We start from the raw sequence: 22,480 nt of genomic DNA, 5'->3' as shown, positions 1-22,480 counted from the left end.
GTTGGTTAAGCAGCTGCCTTCAGCTCAGGTCATGATCCCAGCGTCCTGGGATCGAATCCCACATCGGGCTCCTTGCTCATCAGGGAGCCTGCTTCTACCTCTGCCTCTGCCTGCCATTCTGTCTGCCTATGCTTGCTCTCTTTCCCTCTCTCTCTCTGACAAATAAATAAATAAAATCTTTAAAAAAAAAAAAAAGCAAGGAAAAAAAAAGGAACAGAAACCCATTCAAAAAACTTGAAGAAGGCTTATAGAAAGGATATAGGAGAATTTCATGGAACCTGATTGTTGAAAATACAGCTTGGCCTTAAGGAAATTGGATTAAACACAGTCTTGGATGTTTGAGATCCTTGAAATAACAGAGGAGATAGATAATTCTCACGTATTTATTTTCCCAATCTATGTGTCAATGTTTGACACCTGTAAGTTTCTCCAGCCAGGTACAGGAGCTGCCCTTTGTCTTCCTATAGCTATAAATGGGACATTTCAGGTCCCTCCTTCTTGCACAGCTGCCACTAGGGTGTCTACTCCCAACACTCTTCCTCCTCCTCCCTGTTTTCACCAGGTTCCTGGCCTTTGCTGGATAGAACAAAGGAAGAAAGTGTTGCAGGGGAAAAGGGGCCCTTTATTCCCTAAAGTCTCTTTCATTCTATTTTTGTTCTTTTTTAAGTTTTTATTTAAATTCCAGTTAGTTAATATATAGTGTAATATTAGTTTCAATAAGGCTCTTTCACTCTAAATGAGCGAAATCAACTCAAACGGACTTAAAAAAAAGGAAAAGAAATTTACTGGATTATGTAAATAAAAGGTTCAGGATTAAGTCCAGCTCTGGAATTGGCTGGGGGTCACATTATAAACTGCCCCAGCTTCAACAATTTTCCTATAGCAGGCACTTAGTAAATATTTGTTGAATTGAATTAACACTATGGATTTTCCAGAGTCAGGTTATTTAAGTATAGGATTTGTCATATATCCTGGTTTTGATATACAGAGGTTTTATTTTTATTAATGTAAATATGTATTAATATTAATATGTTAAGTATTTTTATTAATATTATGTGCAATTAATGTATTACATGTATTATGTGTAATTAATATTTTTATTAATATTACATGTAATTAATATTACGTGTAATATTTTATTTTTGATTGAAGAATTTGGAAGCCAGAATTTTTTTTAAATTTTCAAGTAGTTAGGGATATTTGTGCATGTGTGTTTTTATTTTGTTTTTGTTTTTGTTTTTACTTCTAGATATATTACCTCCTGGTAAGAAATTGTGAATATATTATTTTGGTGTTTTGCAATTTTTTTGATTTTCTTTTTGGAAATTCTTTCTTTAGATATGTTAATATGTTCAGTCTGATTACATTCAGGGCTTGGCAGGGAAGTGTTTTGTCATTTTAGGGTGACCTTTCATCTAGCTCATCAAGTACATTATGTCTCTTTCATACTTGAACTCTGTATAGAAATATTATTTCCCCATTTTCAAACTACTTGGAGGAGGGACTTGTCTGTGACCCTATATACTACAGTCCCCTCATGAGTTCAGTAATAAATGTGCATACCTTACTGGGCTGTTATCGGGATTAAATGAGTTAATATATGTAAAATGCTTAGCACTGCGCCTGGTGCATAGTAAGCCATCAATAATAGCTCCGGATGATGTTCTTTTTTATGAACCTGCAGTTTTGCTTTCAGTAGTATTCTACTTTGATAGATAAAGAATGGTTTTAATTACCACAACTTTTTTCTAACAAAAACAGATGAAGAACAAAAGGTAAAGTAAAACTTCCCTACTGGGCATCAATGTGATGACTTTATGCAGCAACTCTTAACAACACAACAACGACAACAACAAAAGCCAAGCTGATTTTGTTTTAAATTTGTTCTACCAGGTTCTTTGAGAGAATTTGCAGAGTTGTTGAGCAATGTGTTCATGGCTGGATCCTAATAGATTCTAATTTTCTATTTTTTGAGGACTTGTTCCTCTCCACCAATACACTGTAAACCTTCCGGGCAGATATTGGTCTTTTCCTTCCTGGTCTTCACTGCTGCACACAGGTGCCCAGTAGAGAGCTGTGAAGCACATCACAAGTTTTGTGAGGCTTAAGAGCTCTAGTATTAGAGTCCCGTCAGACCTGTTCAGCTACTGCGAAATTAAGGAATCTGCCCTAAGAGCTAAGCCCAGGCCTCTAGTCACTTGTTTCTTTCTTATTATTGACCATTATCATGGTCCTTGTTTGCATACATATTCGACAATAATTTCAGATGGTGTGGAAAAGTGCCTTGTATAAGGTCTTACATATTTTTTTTTAAAGATTTTATTTATTTATTTGACAGAGAGAGATCACAAGTAGATGGAGAGGCAGGCAGAGAGAGAGAGAGAGGGAAGCAGGCACCTTGCTGAGCAGAGAGCCCGATGCGGGACTCGATCCCAGGACCCTGAGATCATGACCTGAGCCGAAGGCAGCGGCTTAATCCACTGAGCCACCCAGGCGCCCCTAAGGTCTTACATATTTATACCTCACCGAATCCACTTAAGAGCCCCCCCCACCAAGGTAGGTGAGTTTTTCAGATGATTACATGTGAAATAATGGAGTAGTAATTACCAGCCAAATTATTATTCCTTTTATGGATAAGGTAAGTTTTTAATTTTTTTTAAGATTTTATTTATTTGAGAGAGAGAGCAGAGCGACAGAGCGAGCACACGGGGTGGGGGGGGGGCAGAGAGAGAGAGGGAGAAGCACCCTCCCCGCTTGAGCTGGGAACCAGGCGGGGCTTATCCCAGGGTCCTGGGATCATCACCTGAGCTAAAGGCAGATGCTTAACTGACCGAGCCACCCAGGCGCCCTAGGTGAGGTAAGCTTTAACAATGAGGTAAGATTTTTGAAATCTGCCAATAATAACTAGCAAGTGGTGTTTGGTGGTTCTTTCAATGACATCAACTTAAAAATTTATGAATTATTATTTGTTCTCGCTGCCAAGTCTACCAAAAATGACTAACGGTGCAGCGCTGCATGCCCTAATACTCTTGGACCTCAAACCAAATATCCCAGTAACTATAATTTGTAAACACCCGATATTTAGTATTCAGATTTGCCAAACACCTTGTCAGATGAAAACCAGAATACTTCGCGAGGCTGCGAAAGCCACCTGCCACACTCCTCTTCTCCATTTTCAAAGTGGTCTTCTTATCTCCTTTATCTGAGGGCAAACGTTTGGCGGAAGCTCAATTAGCTCTAAGTCATGGGAGTTGGAAGCCCGAAGGATCCGTCATCCAGTGCCCAGGCGCCTTTTCTTCTTTCTCCCTCTCTCTCTCTCTTTTTTTTTTTTAACCTGACTTTTGGTCCTGAGAGGGGGAGTGCGGCCGCGTGATAGTACATCTCCACAGCCCTCTGAATTTAGGACAGCCTTTATCCCGCACAGTAGTCATTCACTCCCTCCCGTGTTCCTCCCAGCTGGTTCTACTGCCTCGCAAATTTTTTTCGCCATTAATTGGTTGCGGGAAACCAGGCCGGAGCCTCACGCACCCGCCACCCCACACAGGCAGGGAACCTTGGCCCGGCTCGCGCCTCCCCAAACTCACGAGAAATCATTCCATTCCCAGCGACCAATCAGCGCTCCGCACGCTGCCGCGCCAGCCAATCCAACCAAACACACGTTGCCCCGGCCAACTTGGGCCACAAGCTCTTCGGGTGCACCCGGCGTCTAGCAGGGGACTTGGCTGGGTGATTGGCCTTCTTTCCCTGAAGTGCTTGTGTCTTCCCATTGGCTGCGAGCGGGGCGGCCCGTCGCCCATTGGCTTCTGACGGGGGAAACTTGGGGAATTCTGGATCCTCAGTGTCGCTGAAAGTTGGGAGTCTGGCACGAGCCGGAGCGCCTACTCGCTTACCACGCCTCGTTCATCTCAGGTAGCCGAGAGTGCAGGCGCGGAGCCGCGGCGGAAGTGAGGCGGCCTGGAGGGAGGGCGTCAGAGGCGTCGGGGGCGTCGGGGACGCCCTTTCGGGGTGCGTTTTTCCCCGAGCGGCTCCGGCGAGCGGGGCGGGGGAGGCAGGTGGGGAGGTCGGGGGGTGGCGGACGCGGCGTTTGGGCGGGTGCAGACTTCGCCCGCCATTCGCGGAAGGATTCCGGGGCTTGCACCTCGCCTCTCTGCACGGCTCACCAGTTTAAGGACTTGGATGTCTACTAGGCGTCAGTTTCTGCATCCGTTAAGTGGGGGAAAGAGTAGTAGTAACCTTGCTTAGGCCAAGGTGAAGATTCACTAAGGTGGCGTTCCTTGAGGGGCGCAGTGCTTCCTGGTTCGTAGTAAATGCACCGACGACGTAGGGTCCCTCCCATCTTCCCACAGCAAGGGTTGGCTGAGGTGATATTGATAAGAGGTAGCGTTTTCTAGGTTTACTATCTTCTAGCTTCTGTCCTAAATGTATTAACTCATGTAACTCCTCAATAAATCAGTGTTACCGTTATCCCTAATGTGCAGTTAAGAAAGATTACCTGAGCTATTTTGGGATCCGGAGCCAGGACAAAATGACAGATTTAGTGTGATGTCAGATTTTTTATGTAAAGTCTCTTACAGCTTGTGAGCAACTTCCGGTGTTTTACAGAAGAGACTTCTAGACTCCGAGGGCAGAAGTCCTGAGTTGGAATCTGTTTGATTCCATCACTTATTAGCTGTGTGATCTCCAAGTGACTTAATTTCTTTGTTGTTACTTTCTCTGCAAAATAAGGATAATAGGATCAGCTTTGAAGGTTGTAAATTGTATTAAATGAAATAATACAATTTAACGTGGCCAGAAAGACTGATCACGTAGTAGATGATCAATAAATGTTAGCTATTATATTAAAAAAAAATTAGAGCATTAGGAGCTCAAACATGAACTCAGACTTAAAGGTGAAATATCATTAGAATTTAATATTGCCTTAATTATTGTAAAAATTCTCAACATTGTTGTAAAGCTTATACTAGAATAAGCTAAAGTGAGCACTGAAATGGAGGGAAGGGCATTGGTCATTTTTGCAGAACTGGGCTCCACTGTTGGATTCCTGCTACAGACAGTATAAAAAATGAGAGATTACTGTATTTGACTGAGTTGGAATAGCTGAATTACAAATTCAAGATTGGAAATCAAGCATATGCTGAAATTTTTATGTAAGGTAGAAAATATAATTTAATTTACAAAGTCTTGGTTTCTACAACATCTTGGGGGAAAATCTATAGCATGTTTAATTGAAGCTATTTACATAAATAAAACACTTATCAGTTGGGAAATGGAAGTTTAAACAATTCTGATAATAGCTTAAAACGTGAATTCTGACTTCATCATACTACATAGATACAGATTTTTATGACATTCACTTTTTATTAGAGGTTAAAATGTGTATTATGTTTCATATTTAAAATAGAACCAATGGCCATCTCCCTGTGATTTTAAATTTGATGAAAACTTGAGTTGTATTGGCCCAAGATTATGGTGCTGATAGATGGCCACAAGACAATTTCTGACTTTGGCAGGCTGCTGCCTCTACAATGGCAGCCACTGTCCACACTAGTGATCATTCTGAAGACATGGGTATAGAAAACATGAACAAAATGGTTAAAGTAAGGGAAAAAAATTAAAAAAGAAAATAAAGTAAGGGGAAAAAATGAAGGTGGACATTACTGAGGACTGAGTAATAGGACTGTCAAAAGTATATGGCCTTTTTGAAGGAGCTGCTAGATTCTGATATGATTAAATAGTAATCATTCTCTGAAATGTAAGTGATTGAGTTGGAGAGTTTCCTGATGTAGGTCAAGAAAGGGAATGAAAGAATTAGTAAGAGGGAGTCCAGAATAGTTTTTAAAACATTTTCTAGGGAGCCTCAGTGACTCAGTTGGTTAAGTGTTTGCCTTCTGCTCAGGTCATGATCCCAGGGCCTGGGGATGGAGTCCTGCATCAGGTTCCCTGCTCAGTGGGGAGACTGCTTCTCTCTTTACCCCTTTCCTATGCTTGTGATCTCGCTCTCTCACAAATAAATATATAAAATCTTTAAAACAAAAAACAAAAAACATTTTCCTTACATTCTCCATAGGTGGAGACTGCAGTAGAGCATATTGTATGCTTTCCTTTCAACTAATGGGAGTACGCTGTTTTATTAGGAGAGCATCAAGACCTTGATAATAACCCCAATACTGCTTGCTCCCCAATTTTGAAATATATTTTCAAAGATATGTCATGCTTGCCCACATACAGATAGTTTAGACAGTAACCATTATTCTCTTTTGGACTCAATCTTGATGAAAAAAATCCATGCGAGAATGAACTGCCTGGTTAAATATTTTATTGGGCTCAAGAGCTCTCTGAGTTTACACTTGTTTCTTCTCCTTCTTTCCTACCTCCTACTCCACTACTCTTAAAAGAGGCTTATTAATAAATTTTAATGTTTTAGCTTTGTTGTTATAATTCAGAGTTTATTTAAAGGGTGGAATAAGTCAACTTTGAGAGCAAAAGCTGGATTACATCCATTTCTGTAGTTCTAGGACCTGGTAGATACTAGATGCTTGATAAATAAAATAGTAGACTTCCTTGAGAAATTGCTGTATTTAATTATGGCAGTGGAATTTTTAGTCATGCAAAAGCTTAAGGATGATTGGTGTAAACAGGCTCTTCTTCGATACCTTGAGGTCTTCCATAAGTGAGCCTAGTGGCTCACTGTCTATTTTTCCTACTTTTATTTACTGGGTTCCTACTGCATGCTAGACAGAGGAGTATAACATTGACTAAGTCACACTTACTGCCACAAAACGTTTATAGTTAAATTGGAAAAGATGACAAGTGAATAAGTACAGGGTTGTTTTGAGAAACATTGGTGGGGTCGGGGGAAGCTAACCTAGTCTTTAGGGGAGACCAAGAAAGAAGAGTAGAAATTAGGCAGTGACGCTCAGCCAGATCATTAAAGGGCCCATAAGCCATTTCAAGGAGTTTGGACTTCATAGTGATCAGTAAGAGGGAATGATTACTAAGGTAAGCATCTTAAAGATCCAGATTCTCATCTTTATAGGTAGTTTTTATTGCTTACATTTGTGTAATGGATTTATACAAAGATAACATCGTCTGTGATAATAGCATTTTTACATTTCATCTTTGATGAAATATCTTACCTGCCAACCACAGGAACCTGGCAGGCAACCTTTGGACTTAAAGAATACTGTTTAATCATAACGATCCCAGCAATAGATAAATTAGTTTTTCAAGTCTTCTCTAAGAATTTGTGCTAGTTTATAACATATCCTTGATTAAGGTCATTGTACCAGCTATCAAATTGGCAGTCTTTTGAGGAGAAATGGGATACTTTCCTGACTGGCACACTGCTTGAATGATCTTATCCACTTTTATCGATGGGTGGGTTCTATATTTATTATATATTTTGCATCACTTACATAGATCCTAAATTCTATTTTATTGAATTTTCTATATATACTTTCCCACGTTTCCCATATTTTGGGATATACCACCCCAAAATTTTGGAAGAAGGATTATTTTGAACTGAAGGCAGTTCAGCAGCAAATGCAGAAAGAGCTGTTTTCCCTCCCTCTACTACTTAAAAGTAGAGCATAAATTTTCCTTTGTGAAGGTCTTCCCTCTCCTCTCCTATACTAGGAGGAGAACAACTCATCACTGGAGGTAGAGCTGGCACCAAGATTGTCTGAACAAACAAACTTTACTACAATAACCTTTCTTTTCTATTAACTTTCTCATAATTCACCACCCTTAGAAGCCCAAATCCCTTTTCTTTGTCTTGTCACTTTTCCACAAGTTATTGCCTTTTGTTAAAATGGGGTATAAGCTCCAAGTCTAAGTGCTCTTTTTGGGTCTCCATTTCCTTCTTTTTTGTGAAGGCCTCTATGTATATAAAAAATAAAATATTAACAGCAAATAAAATTTGTGTGTTTTTTGTACTGTTAATATACCTTCTTTCAGTTTAATTTGCAGGTCCCAAAGACAGAACCTAAGAGAATAGAGAAAAAGGTTTTTTCTTCCCCTACAGTTCTGTATCATCTTGTTTATCATTTTTAATAGCTTGTATGCTTTGTTCTATGCTATTTAAATACTGACTACAATAGTGATTTATTTCTATCATCTTTAGTTTTTAGATAGTGTTTCTCAACCCTGGCTGAATAACAGAATGATCAGCGAGGCTTTTTATAGAACCTAGATTTTTGGGGCCTACTCCAGAATACGCCCACTGAATCACACTATGTGGCAGTGGAACCTGATATCTAACATCTAAAAACAGTGTCACAAAAAGCCCAGAGGCAGATAGAAGTTAAAATGGTAAAGGCAAATCTTATTCAAGAACTATTGCAATAGGGGAAAGGATAACTCAGTATAGAATTGTACCCTGTTCTGGAAATGCCTGGGTGGCTCAGATGGTTAAGCCTCCAACTCTTGGTTTTGGCTCAGGTCATGATGTTGTAGTCATGGGGATTGAGCCCTTTGTCCGGCTCCATGCTCAGCATGGAGTCTGCTTTGGATATTCTCTCTCCCTCTGCTCCCCACCCTGCTCTCTCTCAAATAAATAAACAAAATCCTAAAAAAGAAAAAAGAAACATTCCATTCTGAATACAACAAAGACAGTGAGGATTTGTAGCCAAGGAGCAGGATAGGTGTCAATGGATGGGAAATTGCTAAGAGGAAACATTAGGGGTAAGGGTTCTCGCTAAATTGACTTAAGGGTTCTTGCTGAATGCAGAGCAGCATGATAAGATCAAGGGTAGGATGAGGAATTTTTGAGGGTGTTTCAGTAAGCTAGCTCAGCAGGTTTCTTGCTAAAACTGAACTTAGGAAGCTAAGGACAACCCCAAGAACAAAGCCTGGTCAAAAAGAGGAATCAGAGGAGTCCTCTGAGGAAGGGAAAGGAACCTTTGTCAACAGCTACAACTACTACAAAATACGACGAAGGGGATTCTGAGGTATGCATCTGTAGGTGAGAATTACAGCTTTTTCACATAGAAGTTTGAGGTTGACATTTCATTTAGATCTTTTCTTGATTTCCTATTTAGTAGTAACTTGATGGTTCTGTAAATCATGCAGCTTTTCCCCAGAAGCTTTTTCTATATTCTTTTACTGGAGTGCACCAAGGAACCTAAAGTACACAAAATCAAGACCAAATAATTCTTGCTTTGAAGTGAACACACTTCACCAAATATTAAGGGCCTATTGTGTTCCAGACAACGTTTTAGTAGGTAGGGATATTGTGCTAAACAAGGCAGTTAAAGGCTCATGCTCTATTAGTTAGGGATGTGATGGTAAAAGGGTAGAATACAGTATACCAATAAAAAAACAAGTTAATTTTAGATTGTGATAAGCACTATGAAGAAAATAAAAGAAGGATGTAATGGAGACTTGCAGATGGCTGTATTAAGATAGATTTAAAGTGAAATTGTCATTTCAAGTTGTTATTAGTCATGCTCAGATTTGGGATCTAATAATCCAGGCAGAGGAAATAGCAAGAACAAAGCCCAGAGTCAGTGACAAGCTTGGCCTATTTGAGGGGCAGAAAGAAAATAAGTAGGACAATATTCTAGGCAATGAGACCTGGTGGTGTGAATAGGAATCTCTTAATTTCTTTTAAGGGTGATTCCTAGGCTTTGTCTTTGAGCCACTGGCTCAATTCCATTTTAAAAGGAAATGGTTGAGGGGTGCCTGGGTGGCTCACTGGGCTAAGCCTCTGCCTTCAGCTCGGGTCGTGATCTCAAGGTCCTGGGATTGAGCCCCGCATCGGGCTCTCTGCTCGGTGGGGAGCCTGCTTCCCCCTCTCTCTTCTGCCTTCCTCTCTGCCTACTTGTGATCTCTCTCTCTCTCTGTCAAATAAATAAATAAAATCTTTAAAAAAAAAGAAAGAAAGAAAGAAATGGTTGTGGCCTAGGTGGCTCAGTCAGTTAAGTATCTGACCCTTGCTCTCAGCTCAGATCCTGATTTTAGAGCCCTGAGTTCAAGCCCCATGTTGGGCTCTATGCTGGATGTGGAGCCCATATTAAAAAATAAATAAATAAAAATAAAGTAAAATACAAGTAAATTGTTAAGATGGGGAAGACAGTAAAATTAAGGGAAGCTTAGGGTGATAGCCATTAGAATGAAGCTCTAGGCTTCTGGATCTGAGACTTTGGAGTCCTATTTCTCTCCCTATTTCCCCTTCTCTCCAGTCTTTCCACATTTCAGACTCAAGATAACCAGAGTTTTTGCATGCTTGCATGTTGATCCAAGGCTCCCAGAGCAATTAGTCTAAAAGAAACCTGCAAAACCTGCATGGACATTTCTAACTCAGCCTAAGAAGTCATGCAGTCACAGACTACCTCTTGATGGGAAGTGTACTAAAGAATTTGCAGCAGTGTTTTAAAACTGTCACATTACAGAAGGCTTCATTATATTGTTTATTATCTTTAAGGTTAACAATCATCTCGGGTGCCTCAGTGGCTCAGTGGGTTAAAGCCTCTGCCTTCAGCTCAGGTCATGATCCTGGGGTCCTGGGATGGAGCCCCATGTCGGGCTCTCTGCTCAGCGGGGAGCCTGCTTCCCTTCCTCTCTCTCTGCCTGCCTCTCTGCCTGCTTATGATCTCTGTCTGTCAAATAAATAAATAAAGTCTTTAAAAAAAGGTTAACAATCATTTCTTTTTAGAAACAATGTTGAAAAGTAGCTTATCTTTGGAATTAGTAACGATATAGTACTTTTCTTTTTTTATATGGTTAAAATTATTGCCTTAAAATTATGAACCATTTGTTTATACGGTACTGGTGGTTCTAAAAGTCTTCATATGACTTCCTTATACAGATACCTTACTAAATCTTACAGCACTTCATCAAATGAAATAAAATATTGAAAATGGTGCAGTTCTTCAAACTTTTGAAGTTGTTCTGTAACCCTAATCTGAAAGATGTGTGAACAGGTTTCTAGTTGTGCTTGTCATTAGTTTTCTAGAATGAGTTCTAAATTTGTTGGTTGCTAAATTAAAAAATTTAATGGCTGAAACTCCAAAGAATTTGTAAAAGAATTTATTCCTTGTGTATTTATTTTTGTAGTTTGGAAACAGCAGTATTTTTTCTTTAAGTCATCTAGAATTCTAAAATGTATTTCTTTTTATTATATTCCTTTAGAAAGGGAATGAGGATTGTAGTTTATTTTTATATGAGTGATTTTAATAACTTAAAATGTGTGATGCTCATCCTTGGCTTGGTGTTACTCATCTTGGGAACTTTTAGGGGAAAAAAAAACCTATGCCCAGGCCCTACTCTCAGAGATTCTGATTAGTTGATTGGGAGTGGGATCCAGGTATAAGTATCTTTTATGGCTCCCCGGTTGATTCTCTTATGAAACCAGATTTGAGACTCAGTGGTCTACTGCTTCAAATTGTGGTATTTGCTGATGCTAATCTTTGTCTTTGTAACAGAAGAAAAAAAATGGAAGGCCTGCCTAATGCTCCTGCTTTTGCAACTAGACTTAAGAACACTCTCATACAGTATCATAGCATTGAAGATGATAAGTGGCGAGTTGCCAAGAAAACGGTAAATTATTTAAATTACCTCTTATGGCATTTATGTTCTATCCAATGAGTTGGTTGATGACTTTCAAAATGCTAAAGGAAAATGGGGACCATACTTTGGGCGGATGGCAGGATAAATAATTAAGCTAATAAAGCTGGTGGTTTGACATCTCACCAAGGCAAAACAGTAATCCTCTACTGCTTTCATTACTTCTTTAGATATTGGACATGAGAATAGACTGGCAACAGGAGCCTAAAGAATAGCTTCTAAAGTCAACATATAAAATGTAACATGTATTGATAGTTTGAAATGGTTTCAGATATGTCAACAAGCTTGTGAGGGTGGCCAATTAATATTCTTTTCTATTGGTATAACTGGTCCAAACTATCACGTGGCTGAGTGTTGACTGAGCCAACCCTGGAACCCAGGACTCTTCAGTGTAGTTAGTACTCTAGCTAGTCTGATATTCAGAATTTCTTGGGAAATGATCAGAAAAAAGATGTAGGCATCCCTACAAGGTAGCACTGTCATTATAGATGTGAATTGTTTGATTTTAAAGAAGATACAAGCAAGTTCAGAATGAAATATTTACCATTCCCCTTGTCTTGGGCCAAATGTGTCCGTAACGGTAAATAGATAAGACTAGAGTGAACAAATAATAATGGCTAGTGAGGATCTTAACAAGGTTTGCATCTCATTAAGCGACTGAAAAATCTGTTTTGGACGTCTATACTTCAAGCACAATGTGAAGGACTTTAGGATACAGAAGAAATTCAAATATGGCTCAATTGATGGTATAAGTGACTTTTATGTATCTCTAAATGCAAAGACTGATGCTGTAGAATTTGAAATTGTCAGTTTTATATCCAGAGTTCCACCTAAGTAATGATTTATGCCCTTATGCTGTTTTTTTATTTTTCTAGAAAGATGTAACAATTTGGAGAAAACCTTCAGAAGAATTTAATGGATACCTGTAAGTAAATTCTTGTAGGTTTAGGTAGCTCTTAAGACATTGCCAGACTTCATATATATATAAATGATCACTAAATCATCATTGCCACTAAAATTTGGCTTTTAAGATTTTAAACTTTCTGAGAAGCATATTCACCTTACAAATTCAAAGCCTTTAAAGTGTCCATATTCCTTGTGGACTGAGTTGGTAGTAAGGGAAATCATAAATAATGATATCAAATGGCCAATAAAAATCTTAATTTCTTAGCACAGTGTATAACCCTTTCTAGTATTCTTCTATATTTACTCAGTGCTATAGCATACTTGAAGAATTTATCTTAGGGCCACCTGGGTGGCTCAGTTGGTTGAGTGGCTGTCTTTGGCAAAGGTCGTGATCCCGGGATTCTGGAATCAAGTCCTGCATTGGGCTCCCTGCTCATCAAGGAGTCTGTTTCTCCCTTCTCTCTGCTGCTGCTGCTTCTTGTGCTCACTAAATGTATAAAATCTTAAAAAAAAAAAAAGAAGAATTTTTCTTAAAGAAATCATAAGGAAGTTAATAAATACATATCTCTTTCATCACAGCATTACTTATAATATTAAAAATTACAAACAACTTGAATAATCAATAGTCATAAAATGGTTAAATTTTGAAACATGATATTTTACAGTCTTTAAAAACTGTGTTTTCAAATATTAGTTTAAAACACAAGAAAATCCTCAAGATGTAAAGTGAATAAAGCAGGATATGAAACTGCATGTAGCAGAATTGTGAGTTGACTTTAATTTTTATATATTAGAATGTTTTTACTTAACACCAAATACACACCTCTAGATGCCTGTTTTATAGGTGATTTCTATTTCCATTTTTTGATATTTGCATATAGGTGAACACGAATTTATGCTTTTTACCAGAAAATTAATATTGTTTTTTAAAGCCAGTAGAGACTGTTGCCTTGTATAATTGGAGTGGAATGTTCATATCCTTGGGACTCTCAGTCCTTTTAAAAATGAAACTGTGGGTTCCACTTACTGTATGTTCTCAAGTATAATACCAAAGATAGCATTTCCAGAAAGATGACTTATACAATATTTATGATGAGGGTGAGGAAACTGGAGTTGTGGATTAAGCGTTGTAAGCAAGTGTGAAGTTAATCCTTTAGATCACTGATTGGCAGTAGGGGTTGAGAAGCACAAAATGTGCCAAGGAAGCATAATGCTTGGTAATTTGAGAGGACTTCATCGAAGACTTAGTTAGTGTATGAACCGAGCTTTAAAGGAAGAATGGGTTATTTCTTAGGGAACGAAGAATTGATTCATATTCCAGGCAGAGGGGATTGCATCTATTACATAAACACAGATGGGAAACACTCTAAGGAGTTTGTTTAGGGAACTAGAAGTGATGTTTGTATAGCTGGAGCATAAAGTATGAGGATGGAGAGAGCATATGTCTACAGGATTTTTGAATTCTGAAGTAAGGAATTCAATATTGTGCTTACCTTTGCTCAACCCTTACTCCCACCTCCCAGGTCCTCAAAGATTTTGAACTTAATCTGATAGCACTGTGAAAAATGGAAATGACCGCATGGAGAGTTTAGAGAAGAGGTCTTATCCTTAGAGTCCATGGCTAGCTTGTTGAAGTTTCCTCAAGATCATGAACATAATTTTGTGTCAATGTTATATTCCTGGGAAGAGATCTTTGTGGTTTTTTTTTTGTTGTTTGTCTGTTTTTTCAGAAACTTAAGGAGATGTGGTCCAAAGAGCTAGAAATGGTTGCAGTATTGAGCTGGACACAGAGTGCCCAAACTAAGGACATAGTATGGGAGTCGAAAAGGGCAAGTGGATGTGAAAGGGATCTAGTGGTGGTGGTAGTGATAATAACTAACATTCATTGAGAGCCAGATATTGTTCCAAGCGCTTTACATTTACGAAGTCATCTTGATAAAACACGGTGACTTTTGTTTTGACTGTTGAAATGGGATCAAGAGAAAAAGAAGTGTTAAAAGTTGAATCCCAGATGTCTAATTTGGGATTCATTTGTGTTGCCCTATTCCCACCTTCCACCCCAAGTCAGAGAACACAGGAGGGAAGAGCAGATTTAGGATGGGGGAGATCATATAAGCTTGAGGTGGAAATACTTAAAAATGATAAAACAGCTTCCGATGCTTTAAAAAAACTTTTAAAAAGACCTGCCCCAAATGTTACTGATATAGTTAAAGCTAATCTATCTCTCATTTCTTCTTTTTTCTTTCCTCCCCAGAGGTAACTACTATCTCAAAGTGTGTATTCCTGTTTTATGCTTTTACCACATATATGTGTGTGTGTGTTTCCTTTAGTAATTTGCTTTTGATTTTTTCCATTTAATACAGAGTTTTTTTCAGGATTTAGCCAGGTTGTTACATGTAGATCTATTCTTTCACATTCATATGAAAACACGACGATGTGTTTACCTGTGTTTGTAAATTTTTAGGTTGTTGACAATTCTTCCTTATAAAATAACAGTGCTATAGTAAACTTCTTTAGTATATGTCTCCTCCAACACATGTGTGGTTTTCTTTGGGTATGCTTCATTCAGCTACACTAGGGACATTGCAAATTAATTGCTCTCTAAAGTGGTGGTAGCAGTTTGAGAGCTCTCTTTCCCTTCTGTTCAATACTTGTTATGTTTTTACTCTGCCAATTTCAGGGGTATGAGATGGTATCCTGTTAGTATTTACTTGAGTACAAGTGAATATGAGCATCTTTCCTTAATTTATTGACATTTCCGATCAATCTTAACATATCTTTTGTACTTATTTTCTTTGGATTATCTTTTTCTCATTAGTTTATAGGAATTAATTATGTATACTCTAGAATAATTATGTCTGTTTATATGTGTTACACATTCATTCTTCCAGTCTATGGCTGGTTTTTGAAGAACTTACTTATATTGTCATTTGTGGTATGCAAGTTTTTAATTTTAACTGTCTTGTATTATTTGTATTTTTGTTTGTTTTATGTATTCAAGAAATCCCCCTGTATCCTGAGGTCACAAAGATATGTTTTTCTCAAAGCTTTAAATTTTATGTAGTAGTCTTTAGTCTGTCTGGAAGTAATTGTTTTGAATGGTGTCAAGTAGTGATTCAGTTTTTAATTTCTCTATTAGTGTAAGTATTGAATCAAACTGCCATTTATGGAATAGAGCACATCCTTTCCCCACTGATACATAATGCCACCTCTGAAATATGTCAAGTTCTGATATTATTCATGAGTCATTCCTCTGTGTGCTATTCCTGGATGACCTATTTTTCTGTTCCTGTAAAAAAAAGTTTTTGAAAGTCAGAGTAAAAATATGTGTACACTAGTAACATCTTAGAGCCTAACTGAGAAAGGAATTGCATACAGAATAAATGAAGCGTGAGTGTTGTATGGACTGTTTTCAGTTACACTGTAACATGAAGGTACTTTCCTATGTTCATTTAATTTAGACTTCAGATCACTTGTTAGATTTGAGGGCAAAGAGTACATTCTAATAAAATAATTGATAGAACTTATCAGAAAAACTTTTGGGATTTACTCCCTTTACAAAAATCTTAATTAACTTCTCCTTTTTTTGAAGTTAGCTCTGAATTATGAGGGCATACTGAAATTTTTCTTTCTAACAGCATTTGACCTTAATATTTTTTCTCCAGTTTCAAAGCGCAAGGTGTTATAGATGACAGCGTCAATAGTGTTATAGACCATATACGCCCAGGTCCCTGTCGCTTGGATTGGGATAGCTTAATGACTTCAATGGATATTTTGGAACACTTCGAGGAGGTATTTATTGAGAAACATTACTTCAGATTTTGTGTGTTTGCCTGTAAGAGAGAGCATGTGAGTGTGAGTATGGGCACCCACTTGTATTCATTGATTGGAGAGTAAGTAGTCATGGCAGAGATCTCACAGGGGAATCCTTGCTGCCTTTTAAAAAGCTTGAGCTTTCTCATATTAACTAATGAGTATTAGTCAGAACGGAGTTTGTTTTCCACAGTAGCGCTACCCTTGCTGCTTAAGAAAACTGCCAGCATCTTTAATTGTAAAACTGAACTTGAGGGGCGCCTGGGTGGCTTAGTGGGTTGAGCCTTTGCCTTCAGCTCAGGTCATGATCTCAGGGTTCTGGGATCGAGCCCCACATGGGGCTCTCTGCTCAGCGGGGAGCCTGCGTCCCCTTCTCTCTCTGCCTGCTGCACTGCCTACTTGTGATCTCTTTCTCTCTCTCTCTCTGTCAAATAAATAAGTAAAATCTTAAAAAATTTAAAAAAAAACCTGAACTTGAGGTTCTGAAATCTAAAATTCTAAAGACAACACCATCATATGCAGGTTTCTAGGTAATCACATGTAGGTTTTTCCACTAATGTTAAGCCAAAATCAAAGACCAAAGATAAAAATGCAACCTTAGGCATTAGAGAATGATGTAACCAAAGTGTTTTTTTTTTCTATTTCTTTCTTTTTTTCTATTTTTGTTAATTCATTCTTCCCATGTTTTAATTTCTTTATTGAAACATTTGGTATTTTAGTCCAAATATTTGTGGTTTTTATGCTAAACACCTGTAGTCTACACCACCTACTTCCATGTTGAATATCATATAGGATACAAAGCCACTGCATTGAGTTAGAGATTTAGATACTGGGTAACTTACCTCTTTGTATTTTGGTCATATACCTTATTCATGCTCATAAAATGGCAGTGAGATTTAGAATAGAGATGAAAACCTGTCAGCATCGCTGTAAGAATTATTGATTAATAATAATTTATAAATACATTTTAAATGAATCTTAGTTTTTTACTAAGGGTTAAGTTATGATATATGAGTCCATATATGTTTCCTAAGTAGTAATACCTGTTACCTGTTCTCTTTCAGAATTGCTGTGTGATGCGTTACACTACCGCTGGTCAGCTTTGGAATATAATTTCCCCAAGAGAGTTTGTTGATTTCTCCTACACTGTGGGCTATGAAGAAGGGCTTTTGTCCTGTGGTAATGATCTCAAAACATTATGATTTCTTTTCATTTGTTTTAAATATTTGAGGTTTCTTGGCTGGATGTTTCTATGTGAGATATATTTTCAGCCTTCACACTTATTTTATACTAAGCTTTGCAAATGCTACATCATAGCAATTAAAATAACAATATCAAGAAGGGTTTTGAAATCTTTCTGGTAAGTTTTTATTCTCAGTTATGTGGTATCTTCCAGGTCACCACTGAAAAATATGAATCACATGCCTGCCTCTGAGAAAGAGTTGTAGTAAATAGATTAAGTCACTCTCAGAAAACAGCTTCTTGGTCATATACATAACACACTGGTATGTGTTAGAATATTTTTCCTTCCTTGAGCTGTGTAATATTTTTCTTCTAAAAATGAAGAATACTGGGCACCTGGGTGGCTCAGTGGGTTAAGCCTCTGCCTTCAGCTCAGGTCATGATCTCAGGGTCCTGGGATTGAGTTCCACATCGGGCTCTCTGCTCAGCAGGAAGCCTGCTTCCTTAACCCCCAGCCCCCGGTCTGCCTCTCTGCCTCTGTGCCTACTTGTGATCTCTATCAAATAAATAAATAAATAAAATCTTAAAGAAAAAAAGAATAATACTGCTATTAGAAGGCTCCTGCTTTCTAAAATATATCTATAGGGAAATCAGTCTTTTTCTGTGTATAGTATATACTTGAGTTGGCAGTTTTAGGTAAATATCTACTTGTTTACTCTTAACCAGCCAGTACCAAAGTTGGATGTAGTAGTGTCTTTAGGGAGTAGTGGTGGTACTGTCGTTTTGATTTTGGGCACCTTGAGGCCTAGATGCTACAGCCAAGATTCATAGTTTCCAAGGAGTTACCAAGATCACATAATGTTCCCTATTCTGATGGGATTAGAACTTTCCCCATTACCTCTAGACCTCTGCCAGAATTCTACTTGGTAATTATCTTTTTCATTCTTCCATGGTCACTCTTGGGGCTTAGTTTTCATCTACATGGATAAGAGGAAAAAATGTTTAAACAGGAAATCTGATAATATTGTTTAATGAGAGTTGTAGACTAATCTCAGTCACTGCCATTAATGGTGTTATTTTAAAATTTCCTTGTAGGGCTAAGTGTTGACTGGAATGAAAAGAGACCAGAATTTATTCGTGGCTATAACCATCCCTGTGGTTGGTTTTGTGTTCCGCTTAAAGACAGTCCATACCAGAGTCTTTTGACCGGCTACATTCAGACGGATCTGCGCGGGATGATTCCTCAGTCTGCGGTAGATACAGCCATGGCCAGCACTTTAATCAACTTCTATGGTGATTTACAAAAAGCCCTACAAAAGGCATAATACCTTTAAACTTGTAGTATGATAGTCCCCCCGAATCAACTTTTTCTCTCAGCTTCATGGCCTGTGAAAATCATCCTTTCCTTTCTTCTATGTAGCCTGTAGGAAAATTAGGCGGTGATTTGCATGGTGTTTGATACAGCAGTGTGTCTAAGCATGGAGAGTCTGACAGACGTCCATGTGGAAGTAGTATACTTCTTTGACCTGAACTCTTAAGAAACTGAATATTGCCTCAGTATGAATATTTTGGCTACTTGGAAATTAGAGAAAGCACAAGCTTCATGCTGTTAGTTAAAAATCATCTGTTTTAGAGATTTATGAACATTTTCTAAGTTTTAACTATTTTTGGAAGTTATATATTAGTGCTTTACTTTTGGTATGCTCTGTGAGTTTGCCAATATCTTGGACTACAAAAAGGTTCTTTATATTTTATAAAGGTGAGCTTCATTGTCAGGTGACTTGTACTACTTTAAGCATGAAAAAAATAAGAAGAAAAAGAATAGATACAATTCAAATATAATTGTTTTGATACCTAGACAACATTATTTTGTGGATATCTTTAAAAATGTATTTGTATCTTTCTGTGCATTTATTTTGGAAGGTCTAAAAAGCATTTATGCATGAATAAAATGTACAAAAAACATATGTGCTGGGGACACCACAGTGATTAGATTGTGTGAACTGGCTGGTGGTATCCTATATTCACCAACAGCAAATTGTCTAGAAAGCAAATTCAATGAGAGTTTTGTTCACGTTTCAGTTTGTTGTTTTTTTTTTTTTACGATAAGCCCTCAAGAAATAGCTTTTAATTCTGAGAAGTATCCGATATTCTGTAGGAAAATAATCACATTTTCAGTCTTATTTGATCCATGTTCACGTTTCAGTTTTAAAATATCACTGACCTCATAAAGTATTTCTAACTACATCATAGACATTCACAGTTGTGACATAACTTCAGTCTGGAACTTTAACAAATACATTCATAGATTTGTCCACATGCCTGGATGAGTCATTTTAGACCTAGCATGGACTATATTATGTCCCTTGCTTCTGTGGCTGCCTTAAATGAACGTTCCTGAATGATTTTAACATTCCAGATGATTCTCTGGCTTTTGAATAATCACCTGATTTACTTCTTAAATGAGACCTTGAGGCAACTCAGTATATCCATGCAAATGTTTGTATTTATATTTGTGTTTGGGCACATGTCTTGAAATCTATCTTCCTGTTCAGTGTGAATTCTTCATGTGGTGCTTACTGTAACCATTGTTTTGTTTCTTCTTCTTCTTCTTTTATTAATATGGGGTTTTTTTGTATTCTAGTATTCTGTTTTGGTGAAATGCCAATGGATGTCCAATTATAGGGTGCCCAGACTGTGTGAGGCATTTGCAATAAGCTTGCCTGAGCTGGGTACCCCTAAAGCAAATAAATTATCCCCTCAGTGACTCTAACGTTCTCTCTTTTTCAACTTACACCTCAATTAGTGATCATATAATCTACTGTTGAATTTGATCCATTGCACATAAAAGGACCCTCATGGAAAAAAATTGTTGCAATATTGAGTCATATGATAGATTGAAAATAATATTTGAATCACCAGAAATTTATATGCAGTTTCTAGATGGCACTTTAGATCTGCTGGGTTCTAGTTGGCACTTTTTTTTTTTTTTTTAAACAGCTTTATTGAGGTATAATTTACAGCTGTACAACTGAACTGGCTGGAAGTATACAATCCAGTGATTTGAATACATTTATAGTTGTGCGGTCATTACCACAATCCAATTTTAGAACATTTCTATCAACCAGAAAGATCCTTTTTGCCTGTTTGCTGACTCATCTCTAACCAAAGTTTAGCACACTTGCCAATACACAGAAGATGAAAAAGATTTGAGCAGGTTTTATCTGGTTTTGTTTTTAAGCATAGAGGCACAGTTGATTCTAAGCTCAGGCCTTTTGCAGTAATGGGTTAAATATGTTTTAACTCAATGTTAACTCAAATACCACAATTATACAAAAATTTAATGATACGGGTTGGGATTAATATTAACATGTAATTGAGTCTGCTGTTTCTGTGGCAGTGCTATAGAATAGAAAAATAATGTGAGCCATATACTATGTAATTTAAAATTTTCTAGTAGTCACATTAAAAAGATAAAAAGAAACCACTGGTGTTAATTTTAATAATATAGTTTATTTAACTCAGTAGATCCCAAATATTACCATTTCACCATGTAATCAATGTAAACAATTATTAAGATAGTTCTTATTATTCTTCTGTACTAATTCTTTGAAATCTGGTGTGTATTTTACTAATTTGGTTTAGCCCACATTAAATGTACATTATCCACATCAGGCCACTGGTCTGTACTGAAAAGCACAGACCTGTAGTATATGTACTAATTTATCTTTTTACAGTATGAAGTAATGAATTTCATGGAATTACACTTTTTTTTTTAAAGATTTTATTTATTTATTTGTCAGAGAGAGAGAGAGAGAGAGAGAGCGAGCACAGGCAGACAGAGTGGCAGGCAGAGGCAGAGGGAGAAGCAGGCTCCCCACAGAACAAGGACCCCGATGTGGGACTCGATCCTAGGATGCTGGGATCATGACCTGAGCCGAAGGCAGCGGCTTAACCAACTGAGCCACCCAGGCGTCCCTGGAATTACACTTTTAAACACAAAATGTTTTCTGGTCTGGAGCCTTCAGTGCTTGCTAAATGGGGACTTTTGAGTGTTAGAAATAAGTCAATTAATAACTTAGTAAAATAAAAATCATAGCCAAAAAAGCCCTTTTCCTTTAAAGATAATTAACCCTTTTCATAAGGCAATGAATGAAACAAAAAAATACAGTCTGCCTTGTTGGGTGGTTGATTATTTTCTCTAGCTTATAGCTAGTTTGCATTAGAAACCTATTTATGTGGGAAATATTGGCATAGTACTGTTTTCAGTACACATTACCTATTTTTTTAAGGACATTAGTTTCATACAAAAAAATCGTGATTTATCATGTGATATTTTGCGTGAAGTTTTAGTTTGTATTGATAACTCTTGATTATCCCTTGAAGTTTAGTGCAATACTTAGCAAAAATAATTGTGGGAACTTAATGTCTGCAGTGATGTATAATACGAACTGCTAGAGTATTTTCTTTTTACTGTTCATTGAGGTTGGATGTATTTGAAATTGTAGATTTCTACATGTAAAATTATCTCCCAGTGAAAATACTTTTCTTTCTTTTTCTCTCTCCTCCACCTTTCTTTACTAACTGAAGGGCATATTATCAGCACTCACGTTGAATTAATTTCACATTTCAAACTAAAAATTCTGTAATTAGGTTGCCTCTGGGGAAGATAGGAAAACATTGCACAATTTAAGCCCTTAATTGTTTGTCAAACTTTTGGATATGAGTCATTTCTTTTGATATAGATAAGAGCTTTACCTGTTGACTCAAGAGCACACTGGCCCCCTTAGAATCAGTGGTTAAAATCCAGATCCTTTTACTTACATGGATCCTGCAGCTCTCTCCACCTTATGGATAAATTTTGAAACCCAGAGGAGTTAGCAGACTTTACCAGGTTTCCATCAGAATGTGTGTCGGATAATCACTTGTCTGGTATATCTCCCTTGCCTTTCTTACTTAACAGCTTCTAGAAGGTGGGATCTGAGCATACAAGAAACACAGGAAGTTGTAATTT

The 22,480-nt window shown here is 37.6% G+C and overlaps 1 protein-coding gene across 3 annotated transcripts; it reads left to right on the top strand.

Moving 5' to 3' along the window:
* The first annotated feature begins 3,708 nt into the window (after window positions 1-3,708).
* On the top strand, window positions 3,709-20,454 carry STARD4 (StAR related lipid transfer domain containing 4). 3 transcript variants are annotated; one of them, XM_047728977.1, is made up of 7 exons: window positions 3,709-3,909; window positions 11,424-11,538; window positions 12,441-12,490; window positions 16,137-16,263; window positions 17,349-17,463; window positions 18,562-18,719; window positions 18,903-20,454. In XM_047728977.1, exons 2-7 carry the CDS (start codon window positions 11,434-11,436, stop codon window positions 19,002-19,004), a joined length of 657 nt encoding a protein of 218 aa, XP_047584933.1. In that variant the 5' UTR covers window positions 3,709-3,909; window positions 11,424-11,433; the 3' UTR covers window positions 19,005-20,454. The 3 variants fall into 3 exon arrangements, with proteins under 3 accessions (XP_047584933.1, XP_047584935.1, XP_047584934.1); XM_047728978.1 differs by having other exon boundaries at window positions 3,714-4,005; XM_047728979.1 differs by having other exon boundaries at window positions 18,562-20,454.
* Window positions 20,455-22,480: the final 2,026 nt, after the last annotated feature.

The sequence above is a fragment of the Lutra lutra genome, chromosome 5 (assembly GCF_902655055.1).
Source record: "Lutra lutra chromosome 5, mLutLut1.2, whole genome shotgun sequence".
Lineage (NCBI taxonomy): Eukaryota > Metazoa > Chordata > Mammalia > Carnivora > Mustelidae > Lutra > Lutra lutra.
The sequence above is the reverse complement of the archived record's forward strand: the minus strand, read 5'-3'. Positions and strand labels throughout refer to the sequence as shown.